Raw genomic sequence first — 11,852 nt, forward strand, 5'->3', positions numbered from 1 at the left:
TTACAGTCTTGTTTGGATTTACTTTTAATTAATGTTGTACATGTTCTATCAGGGGCGACTGGCCTTACAATAAGTAATAGTTCTTAAATGTAGGCCCTCAAAAAAAGTCAAGTCATGAGTGTCTTCACGTGTAAGGTAGTAGCTGAAATCTTGTGCATCGTGTTGTGTAGGTTGGTAACGTCCTCACGGCAGATCGTTTTCTGTACACCCCTCCTCTTACAGTAGTTATCTTTCTCATGGACTGTAGGATCATATAGAAAACCCTGGCTGATGAGGTCACTGGAGTTTTCGGTCTAATGTGATTTGTTCTGAAGGAAGTGAGAAAAAGGAACAGGAAGTCACATGGTGTAATAATCCACACCCTCCTCAGTAAACCACACCATTCACATTCATACACTCCTAGAAGGGCACCACCCCTGCTTAAACAAAGGAGTTCAACAACCCCCCTTTTCCTTTAATTTTGGGAAAGTCATGGATAAAAAAGCCAAATTATGGGGCACAACGAGAATGTTTATTTTAATAATGATATTATTATGACTTTTTTTCCTGTGGTTTTTAATAATACACAAAATGCAAGTAAAGTACAATTTTATTGCATTTTTTTTTTAATAGTACATTGCATTAGTAATTAGTACAGTCATTATTGACTAGTAAAATAAATGTTCCCCGAGGGGAGGGAAGCATAGGGCTGTGCATGTACCTAAGCTGTTAAAGCTGGCTTTTCCCACTGGTCCACCTGGACAAGTCAGGTAATTGATGGCATCAATCAATACTTCAAGTAAAGCAGAGAATAAAAATAAAAAAAAAAATTGAAAAATAAAAAAAATGATGTAACTCCAGGCTAGCCTGTTATCAGGTGCAGGAGTTGTAATTTTCCAACTACTTGAGAGCCACAGGTTAAAGACCACTGACATGTTATATCATCGGCGCCGTTTGATATACCGGGGTTCTCGTGTTCTGACTATATTCATTATTATTTCCTTGTCTTAGGGTTTTTGGTTTTTATTGGGGAGGAGCTGTGTCCATTAGGCGATGACCCACCAGTAGAGACAATGGTGGAGGACACGTTTGTGATAGAATTGGTGTTGACATCAGTCGCAGAATTGGAAGAGTCATGGCCAGATCCTGGACCATGCTTGATGCTTGAAGAGTTCATGGGGGTGGAAGAGCCTAAGGTGGCACTCGTATTGTTGTTATGACCAGTCGCAGAATTGGAAGAGTTGTTGCCAGATCCTGGACCATTGGATATACCAGTAGAGTTCTTGGGGGTGGAAGAGCCTAAGGTGGCACTCGTATTGTTGTTATGACCAGTCGCAGAATTGGAAGACTTGTTGCCACATCCTGGACCATTGGAGATACCAGTAGAGTTCTTGGGGGTGGAAGAGCCTAAGGTGGCACTCGTATTGTTGTTATGACCAGTCGCAGAATTGGAAGAGTTGTTGCCAGATCCTGGACCATTGGAGATACCAGTAGAGTTCTTGGGGGTGGAAGAGCCTAAGGTGGCACTCGTATTGTTGTTATGACCAGTCGCAGAATTGGAAGAGTTGTTGCCAGATCCTGGACCATTGGAGATACCAGTAGAGTTCATAGGGGTGGATGATCCTAAGACAGAACTCGTATTATTGTTATGACCACTCGTAGAATTGGAAGAGTTGTTGCCAGATCCTGGACCATGGCTGGTGCCGGTAGAGTTCATGGGAGCGGATGAGCCCAAGCTTGAGCTCATATTATTGCTATGACCAGAAGTAGAGTTGGAAGAGATGTTGTTAGATCCTGGACCGTGACTGGTGCCTGTTGAGTTGCTGGTGTTGCCAGTAATGGTATTGTTGTAACTGGAGTTACTAGTTGAGTTGGCTGAGGGACTTGTATTAGCTGTGGTGTTCCCAATGGAGGAGTTGGAAGGGACTCTGCCTAAATTGCCAATAGGACTGGTGCTATTATTGGCAATACTTGCATTTGACGGAAGCCCTAGTTTGTTGCACAGGTCGCTATTGCAGCAGTAGATGCCGGTTGAGTCAGGCGGTGCACAGTTGGCGGCGCAGTCTCTGGAATACTTCTCTTTTCCATCTGAAACACAAAAGGATTATGAGATGACAAATTCTGGAATGTTTTGATTCATTTTTGGAACTTTTTGAAAATCTACCCCCCCCAGGAAGTTCAGCTTCTACTTCTGGGAGGAACTGAGTGGTCCGGTTATCGTTCAATATCTTGTGGACTACCTGAAGCTGTAATTGCTCCTGATCACGGATCTTGTTCAATCTTCCTAGGCAGTCGCAGTCAGGACCATATGTCACGTGAGGACAAATAACCCCCATCACTCACCTGCACGGGTCAGGAAGATCTTGCAGGCGCCCTGCCCGGCTGAGCACTCTTTTACCCCGTTGCACTTTGCTAGATCGCTTTCCTCCTTACAGTAATAGCATTGCAAGGACCAAGCTGTGAGGAGAGAGGAGAGGTCGTTAGGAATGCGAATAAGCCGTGTACATATCTGCGACAGTGGACACTTAGGACATCTCCTAAGCATCGATCTAACTACCCGTTCATCTCTTAAAGGGAATGTGTCATCAGAAAACCATCTATTTAAATCAGATTTTTTGTATTTTTAAAATATTTTTGCTAATTTTATTTTTTACATATCACAATCTTTGTTAAAAAGGAAAAAAAAAAGAAATATTGCAATATTACCACCGACCACTGGGGTTATTCTATCACTAACGTCCTATTGTTTCAGGAAGTGACACGCACATTAACCGCAATAAACAGACCTACCCTACTTTCTATATTGAAGCATCTAATGTGCGTGTGCAAATTTTCATTGTTAAGGGAGGAGGAGGAGGTGAGCTGTGACATCGCCTATTGTGAATGGTGGATACTGTGTTATCTACTATATACAGTTGTGCTCAAAAGTTCACATACCCCAGCAGAATTTTTGCTTTCTTGTCCTTTTTTCAGAGAATATGAATGATAACATCAAAATTTTTTCTCCACTCATGGTTAGTGGTTGGGTGAAGCCATTTATTGTCAGACTACTGTGTTTTCTATTTAAAATAATGACAACCCAAAACATCCAAATGACCCCGATCAAAAGTTCTCATACCCTGGTTATTTTGGCCTGATGACATGCACAGAAGATGACATAAATGGGTGTGAATTGCTACTAAAGGTAACATCCTCACCTGTGACCTGTGATAACTGCCAGGAAAATTGTTCTGGATGCATGGTCGAGTCACCAGAAAAAAGCCATTACTTTACAAATGCCACAAAGTATCTCACCTACAATATGCAAAACAGCACAGAGACAAGCCTCAAAACGTCTGGAACAAGGTAATTTGGAGTGATGAGACCAAAATTTAACTTTTTGGCCACAACCGTAAATGTTACATTTGGACAGAGGTTAACAAGGCCTATGATGAAAGGAACACCATTCCTACTGTAAAGCACGGAGGGAGATCGCTGATGTTTTGGGAATGTGTGAGCTACAAGGGCACAGGAAACTTGGTCAAAGTTGAAGGAAAGATGAATGCAGCATGTCATCGGCAAATACTGGAGGCAAATTTGCAATCATCAGCTCAGAAGCTGCGCATAGGACGTGCTTGGTGGTTCCAACATGACAACGATCCAAAACACAAGGCCAAGTCGACCTGTCATTGGCTTCAGCAGAACACAGTGAAGATTCTGGAGTGGCCATCTCAGTCTCCTGACCTCAGTATTATTGAGCCACTCTGGGGAGATCTCAAGCGTGCAGTTCATGCTAGACAGCCCAGGAATTTACAGGAACTGGAGGCTTTTTGCGAAGAAGAATGAGCAGCTTTACCATCTGAGAAAATAAAGAACCTAATCCACAACTACCACAAAAGACTTCAAGCTGTCATTGATGTTAGAGGAGGCAATACACGGTATTAAGAAATGGGGTATGTGAACTATTGATCAGGGTCATTTGGATGTTTTGTGTTGTCATTATGATTTAAAAAGAGAAAACATAGTAGTGACAATAAATGGCTTCACCCAACCACTAACCATGAGTGGAGAAAGAGGTTTGGTGTTATCATTCATATTCTCTGACAGAAGGCCAAGAAAGCAAAAATTCTGCCGGGGTATGTAAACGTTTGAGCACACACGGTTGTGTTGTGGTATGCAGACTGGATCCATTGGTTCCTAAGACTGGACATATTTGATGGGCCCGTTTGATGGGCCCGCAGGTATTGGGCCACTTATGGGCACCTGGCAGGTCGGACTCACTGCTGTACAGGGAGCAGTAGACTTTGAGGTCCTAAAGATGGATGTGTGGTCCCTGTTGGGCATGTGTCTCCTTGGCTTGATCTTGGCTCATATAGGACGTCATGGCCTTGGCATTGTCTATGGCGCCCACACCCTGGCACCATCGTCATAAGCAGAGATTCCAGGGCGTGAATACTTATGGTTGTGAGTCAAGGCTGGCATTGTGCACTCGGCTCATGTGGTCGGACGGTGGAAGTGGCGGTGACACCGCGACACCCTGGCACCACATTCCTACATTGTGTCGGCGCGCGCTCCTCTCTCTCGCCTCCTCCTCCTCGGTGAGATACACAGATGTCTGCTCAGGAGTGACGGGTGGGCGAGGCCGACATTATCCAGATCACTGAGCCAAGACAAAGGTGAGTCACAGGTAGTGTTACATCAAACTTAATAGAGTGGATCGCTATACTCCAGTCACATCCAGAGCTGCATTCACAGTTCTGCAGGTTCTCACATATGCCTGCGCCCCCTTCTGGCTCATCATATGTAGTGCATGCTCTCTTGTGGTACTGTGCGAGAGGAGTACATGTGATCTGAATAGTTAAGGCTGTCTCTGGCTGCAAGCAGAATTGTAAATGCTGCTCTTGGTGTGACTGGTGTTTTAGACATGATGTAACAGAACTGACTGCGTCTGGAGTGTAACACATCATGTAACAGCAGAAATGTACAGTATATGCAGATCACATGTGACAGGTGTATAAGACAGAAAATAACAGCAGAATTATGAATGCAGCTCTGGGTGGGATTGGAGTATATAGCATGCTGTAACAGGAGAATTGTAAATGTATCTTTGGATGTGACTGGGTTATAAAACATGGCCTACGAGCATAAGTGTAAATTAAGGTCAGCATTTGATCGGAGCATTGCAAATGCAATAGCATCAGAATTATGAATGCTGCTCTGGATGTAACAGCAGAATAGTGAATGGTGAACGTCTCAATTTGACTGGACTAAAAAATAAGGTGAATCAGCAGAGTTGTAAATGCAGCTCTGAACATGATAGGAGTAAAATACATAAAATAGTAGCAGAAGTGTGAATGCAGCTCTGGATGACACTGGAGTATAAGTCATAAATAATGGCGTGTGACAAGTATAAGACATAAAATTAAGGTAGAATTAAAAATGCAGCTCTGGATACGACGAGTGTAGGTAATAAAATAATGAAAGAATTGTTAATGTAGCTCTGGATATAACTGGAGTGTAAGTCGCAAATTATGGCAGAATTGTGAATGTAGCTCTGGATATGACTGGAGTGTAGGTAATAAAATAATGGCAGAATTGTGAATGCAGCTCTGGATATGACTGGAGTGTAAGACAAAATAATGGCAGAATTGTGAATGTAGCTCTGGATATGACTGGAGTGTAAGTCATAAAATAATGGCAGAATTGTGAATGCAACTCTGGATATGACTAGAGTGTAAAACAAAATAATGGCAGAATTGTGAATGCAGCTCTGGATATGACTGGAGTGTAAGTCACAAATAATGGCAGAATTGTGAATGCAGCTCTGGATATGACTGGAGTGTAAGTCATAAAATAATGGCAGAATTGTGAATGTAGCTCTGGATATGACTGGAGATTAAGACAAAATAATGGCAGAATTGTGGATGTAGCTCTGGATATGACTGGAGATTAAGACAAAATAATGGCAGAATTGTGGATGTAGCTCTGGATATGACTGGAGTATAAAACAAAATAATGGCAGAATTGTGAATGTAGCTCTGGGTATGACTGGATTGCAAGTCATGAAATAATGGCAGAATTGTGAATGTAGCTCTGGGTATGACGGGATTGCAAGTCATAAAATAATGGCAGAATTGTGAATGCAGCTCTGGATATGACTGGAGTGTGAGACAAAATAATGGCAGAATTGTGAATGCAGCTCTGGATATGACTGGAGTGTAAGTCATAAAATAATGGCAGAATTGTGAATGCAGCTCTGGATATGACTGGAGTATAAGTCATAAAATAATGGCATGTAACAATAGTGTAAGGCGTAAAATAGGATCAGAATTGTGAGTTCAGCTCTGGATGTGACAGAGAGCAGCCATATAATCAGGTACGACTTTTCTGAGAAAACTTGATGTAATTACAATGTGGCAGTTCTCCCCATATGTCGCCCGTATGACGCCCGTAAGGCCTCAAGCAGTGACCCGCAGGCGCCCGCACTCCAAATCTCCATATTTGATAACATTAAATGAGAAAAACATTAGAAGTTTTATAATTACTTTTGACACATAGTTAACTCCTCCTTACCCAGAGGGCGACTCCTGACACCAGAACCCAACGTTGTGCAACCCCACAATTATTCTTGCACCTCTCACGTTACACAACGTGTCCTGCACTGCTCTACATCAGATGTTATACAAGAAGACATTGTGCTTCTAATATTCCGTCTGAACTCTATGTAGTGACCCAGGGCCGAGAAGCCGCAGCTCGCCCTCCGGGGGACAGTGCCTTCATGTGCATGGATGTGTGTAGTACCGCACTTCGCCTGCAGAGGTCACTGCCGAGCTCATGAGCAGCCAATGGCAGCAGCTGTTTGTTGGCAGCTGCCACAGGTGTCCTACTGAAGGTGTAGGCTGTGATAAAGGGTTAAAATGCCTAAAAGCTGCCAATAAAATCTCGATAAATTCTATAATATACAGGAAAGATATCTCTGCTATGCAGAAATGAGACCATTCATATAAGATGCCGTGAAGCACAAATAGACAATGGATGTAAAAAGTCTACACGCCCTTGTTGCAACACCAAGAAGAACTTTTTGTACAAATCCCCTGAGAAACAAATAGAAATCATCTTGTGGGGAAAATAAAGATAACAAGACTAAAGTAATGTGGTTGCATAAGTGTGGACACCCTCTTGAAATTGAGGGTCTGGCTGCGCTCACATTTCCCATCATATTACACAGTAGTCAGTGCTCGGCCGCCATCATTTACAGGGATTCTGATTAACCTCAGAGAAAGTGTCGCTGTTCTAGGAGGATTTTCCTGACATTATCTGGTCAGTAAACAGCTGACAACACAGCAAAGGAATAAGGATCTCATTGTGGAAAGTTGTCAGTCAGGAGAATGGGACCAAAAAATTGTCCAAGGCATTAGGTCTACCATGGATACTGTGAAGACGTCATCAAGAAGTGTCTGTTATTTGGGACACAACTGTGACATTGCCTAGAAGTGGACGATCCTCAAACATTGATGAAAATACAAGAAGAAAATTGCTCTGAAAGGCTTCTCACATTAAAGGAGATTTCTGGTCAGTACTGGTAGTGTCATGTATCCGACAACAATCTCCAATATTCGTCATATGTCCGGCCTGTGGGGTTGAGTGGCAAGACGTAGGCCTTTTCTTACATAGAAAAGCATCCACGTCCGACTGTGTTCTGCCAAAATCTCCATCACATCTGCCAAAAACAAGTGGGGACCTTGTTATGTCTGATGAGATCAAGGGGAAACTTTTTGGCCATAATTCCAAAAGGTGCAAAACAAACACTGCACATCATCAGATCACCATCCCAATAGTGAGGCATGGTGGAGATAGCATTGCGCTTCAGTAGATCACCATCCCAACAGTGAGGCATGGTGGGGGTAACATTGTGCATCACCAGAAGATCATCATCCCCACAGTGAGGCATGGTGTGTCCAGCATTGTGCATCACCAGAAGACCACCATCCCCACAGTGAGGCATGGAGGGGGCAGCATTGTGCTTCAGTAGAAGATCACCATCCCAACAATGAGGCATGGTGGGGGTAGCATTGTGCATCACCAGAAGATCATCATCCCCACAGTGAGGCATGGTGGGGGCAGCATTGTTCTTCAGTAGAAGATCACCATCCCAACAATGAGGCATGGTGGGGGTAGCATTGTGCATCACCAGAAGATCATCATCACCACAGTGAGGCATGGTTGGGGCAGCATTGTGCTTCAGTAGAAGATCACCATCCCAACAATGAGGCATGGTGGGGGTAGCATTGTGCATCACCAGAAGATCATCATCCCCACAGTGAGGCATGGTGAGGCCAGCATTGTGCATCACCAGAAGACCACCATCCCCAAAGTGAGGCATGGTGGTGGAAGCATTGTGCGCTGTGGCTGTTTTTCGGCAGCTGGAACAGGGGCTTTAGTCAAGGGGGAGGTAATTATGAACAGTCCAAATATCATACAATGTTGCTCTGCTAAAAAGCTGAAGATGAAGAGGAATTTCCCTTTTTAGCGACAACAAGCCTATGCGACCTTCAAATCACCCAAAAAATGACCTCACCAGAAGAAGATGGAAGTTCTGGAACGGCCAAGCCTGAGCACAGACCTGAACCCAAGAGTCAATCTGTGGTGACCTGAAGAGGGCGCTGTACACAGAAAATACCCCCATAATCCACAGAAGTGGAGCTGCTGCAAGGAGGAGCCGGCCAAGATCGCCAATTCTAGAAGTGCCGCACTGATGGACACCGACCCAAAAACACTGAACGCTGCCAGAAACTCACCAAGGTATTAGTGTAAGGGTATGCAGATTTATGCAACAACATTGTTTTCAATGGATTTGTGCAAAGTTTCGGTCGACATTAAAGAGGAAAAAATTCTGAAAATATTTTACTTGGTAGGATTTTTTTTAATGACCAAAACCTGGCATTTTAACAGGGGTGTGTAGACTTTTTTTTTATACCCACTATATACTACAATCACACCCTAAGCTGCACGCTCTGTGGCTATTGGATGGACGAGGTGTGAATTACACAGTCACAACTGTTAAGTGCATGTACAGTGCAGGTAAACTGCAGTCTGTTCACAAGTGACAAGGAGCAGAATTATGAATGCAGCTCCGGATGTGACCGGAGAATAATGTAAGGCAATGAGATAAATCATATATGGAGATTGCCGATGGCCGAGCAATGACCGTCATGCTGTAAAGCTCTTACCCAAGTCCATGCAGAAGGCAGCGGCCACCAGACAGATCATTAATCCCTTCATGGTGATGGAAGGAGTGAACCCAAGGAAGAAGGCGCCCCGTATATATAGTCCTTCTCTTCCACCTTTATTATCATAAATGTATCAAAAAGAGATATTTATCGAGAAGTTGTCATTTCCTATCTGTGAGGATCGCCCTCTAATTATATCGTGTGCAGACAATGCGACTAATTACCCCCCTTGGCAAAGTCATTGTCTTCTGGGGAGAATCGTCGGCGCCTCCCATCGTTATGGGCAGACATGTGGCCCCGGTCACGGGCGGGAACACCCAGCGCCTAGCTTTATAGGATACTTCCACACTATGTTTATGTTCCATGTTTATTTGATACTTTGCATCCACATCCTATGTTTAGTTTGTTGTGTTGCAATTTCCTCCTGAGTACCAGAACCTATGAAAGATAATTGACTTCTCCTGACTCGGGTCAGAAGTCTGGACAGGAGGTGACTGTCCCAACTAGGGCAATGTTTGGTGGTGATATTTGGATTGGGGTCTTCCCCCAAAATAAGCAAAAAGAGAAGGACTTGACTCTCTATAGACTGGAGATGAAAGAGGGGCAGATTCAGAGAGAACCCTGGACAAGCCTAGAACATGTTCACCTAGGTCATGGGACAGCCATAAGCCATGACATATTACTTCTGTTTCAACAATATGGCTATTAACAGGGGCTCCAGGGAATTTGACATATGGGGGGGAATTGTGCTGCTCCAGATTAAATTAAATTATTTTGGCAGTGCAGGGGTTAATCTGCTCAGTTAAGAGCTCCTGGAGTATTAAGGCTCTCAGCTGTGCACTGTTAGCCACTAACATCTCCTATATAATCTGGGCCCTGGCTAGCACTCATTGTCAGAGTTACCTTATGCTGCATGGCTGGAGGTTGTTGGTGGTTGTTATTGGAGAAGGCATTTGGTGGATTTATCTGTGACTGTTGCTAGGTTTAGTTGCGTGATAATTCCCTTTCTTCTCCTACTTTGGTTTAACCCTATCCACCACTCCCTGGCGCATTCCTCTGTTATATGTGTGTGTATATATTTGTATCATTGTTATTTTCCATTACACCTGTTCGTATTACCTTGTTAGTCTGGTTGGTGTACTGCAGTACACTATGGCTCCCCTCTTTCCTGCGCAGGGGAAGGTTACAGACTGAGGGTGGATTCAGGAGCTAAGGCAAGGTACATGGTCCCGGCATCTTCACCATCAGATGTAATCCAGGAAACAGGGCGAGCTAGGGTGTCCCTAACATTAGGGACAGGGATGGAGCCCCTGGTCCCGGGATAACCTACGACAGAGTCGTGACACCTCTCCCCCATAATGCTCAGCATACTACTCTGCCTAATATTACCCATTACTCCTCTCCATCATAATGCTCAGCATACTCCTCTCCATCATACTGCTCAGCATACTCCTCTCCATCATACTGCTCAGCATACTCTTCTCCCTCATATTGCTCAGCATACTCCTCTCCATCATACTGCTCAGCATACTCCTCTACTTCTCTACTCCTGCAACTGCCAGTGATTTTCCGGCTTCATTTGACCTCAAGTCAACAAATCACGATCTTTCTCTACCGCTCTGCTTTGTCAAATTTTAGCAACATAGCAAAAGACAAGCAAAGTCCTGGATAAATCTTTCAAGTGCCTCAACACAACTTATGTGTAACCACCAAGGTATTTGCCTCAATATAGTGTAACCATTTTGCTCTGTGTCTCAACACTGACGTATAACCAACAAGCACCATGCCTCAACTCTAATATATAACCACCAAGCGCTTTGCCTCTACTCTGATATATAACCACCAAGTTCTGTGCCTCAACTTTGATGCGTAACCACCAAGCACTGTGCCTCAACTCTGATATATAATCAACTAGCGACGTGCCTCAACTCTAATATACAACCACCAAGTTCTGTGCCTCAACATTGATGTATAACCACCAAGCACTGTGCCTTAACTCTGGTGTATATCCACCAAGCACTCTGCCTCAACTCTGATATATGACCAACAAGTGCTTTGTCTCAACTCTGATATATTACTATCAAGTTCTGTGCCTCAACTCTGATGTATATCCACCAAGCACCATGCTTTAACTCTGATATATAACCACCAAGTGCTGTGCCTCAACTCTGATGTATAAAAAACAAGTGCTGTGCCTAAACTCTGATATATAACCACCAAATGCTGTGCCTAAACTCTGATATATAACCACCAAGTTTTGTGCCTCAACTCTGATATATAACTACCAAGTGCTATGCCTCAACTCTGATGTTTAATTCTAAAGTTCTGTGCCTCATCTCTGATGTGTAACTCTAAAGTTCTGTGCCTCATCTCTGATGTGTTCCTGAATTTCAACTTCCACATGAGCAGATGAGAGATGAGATGAAACCATAACAGTGTAGAGAGGACAGAGGAGTCTGGCAAATCTCCGTTACCCCATGAGGGCACCATCAGAAATAGCCGTTAGTCAAATGATCATGTTTGGACACCTTGAGAGATCACTGTTTAACTTTCACCATAAACAAGGTCCGGTTTTGCCCCATATGGGATCCGGGCAGTGAATGCCAGTGGATTTTGAGAAGGGTTTTCTATGCATTCATTAAAACTGAAGATGAACTTGATTTT

General features: G+C 43.7%; 1 protein-coding gene across 1 annotated transcript; it reads right to left on the bottom strand.

Moving 5' to 3' along the window:
- Positions 1 to 577: 577 nt before the first annotated feature.
- Positions 578 to 9,300, bottom strand: LOC138643180 (protein rtoA-like). Its single transcript, XM_069732010.1, has 3 exons — positions 9,189 to 9,300; positions 2,323 to 2,436; positions 578 to 2,067 (listed from the first exon to the last, which is right to left on the bottom strand). The coding sequence occupies exons 1-3, from the start codon at positions 9,238 to 9,240 to the stop codon at positions 974 to 976; spliced, it is 1,260 nt and encodes a 419-aa protein (XP_069588111.1). The 5' UTR covers positions 9,241 to 9,300; the 3' UTR covers positions 578 to 973.
- Positions 9,301 to 11,852: the final 2,552 nt, after the last annotated feature.

Source organism: Ranitomeya imitator, chromosome 6 (genome assembly GCF_032444005.1).
Source record: "Ranitomeya imitator isolate aRanImi1 chromosome 6, aRanImi1.pri, whole genome shotgun sequence".
NCBI classification, from domain to species: domain Eukaryota; kingdom Metazoa; phylum Chordata; class Amphibia; order Anura; family Dendrobatidae; genus Ranitomeya; species Ranitomeya imitator.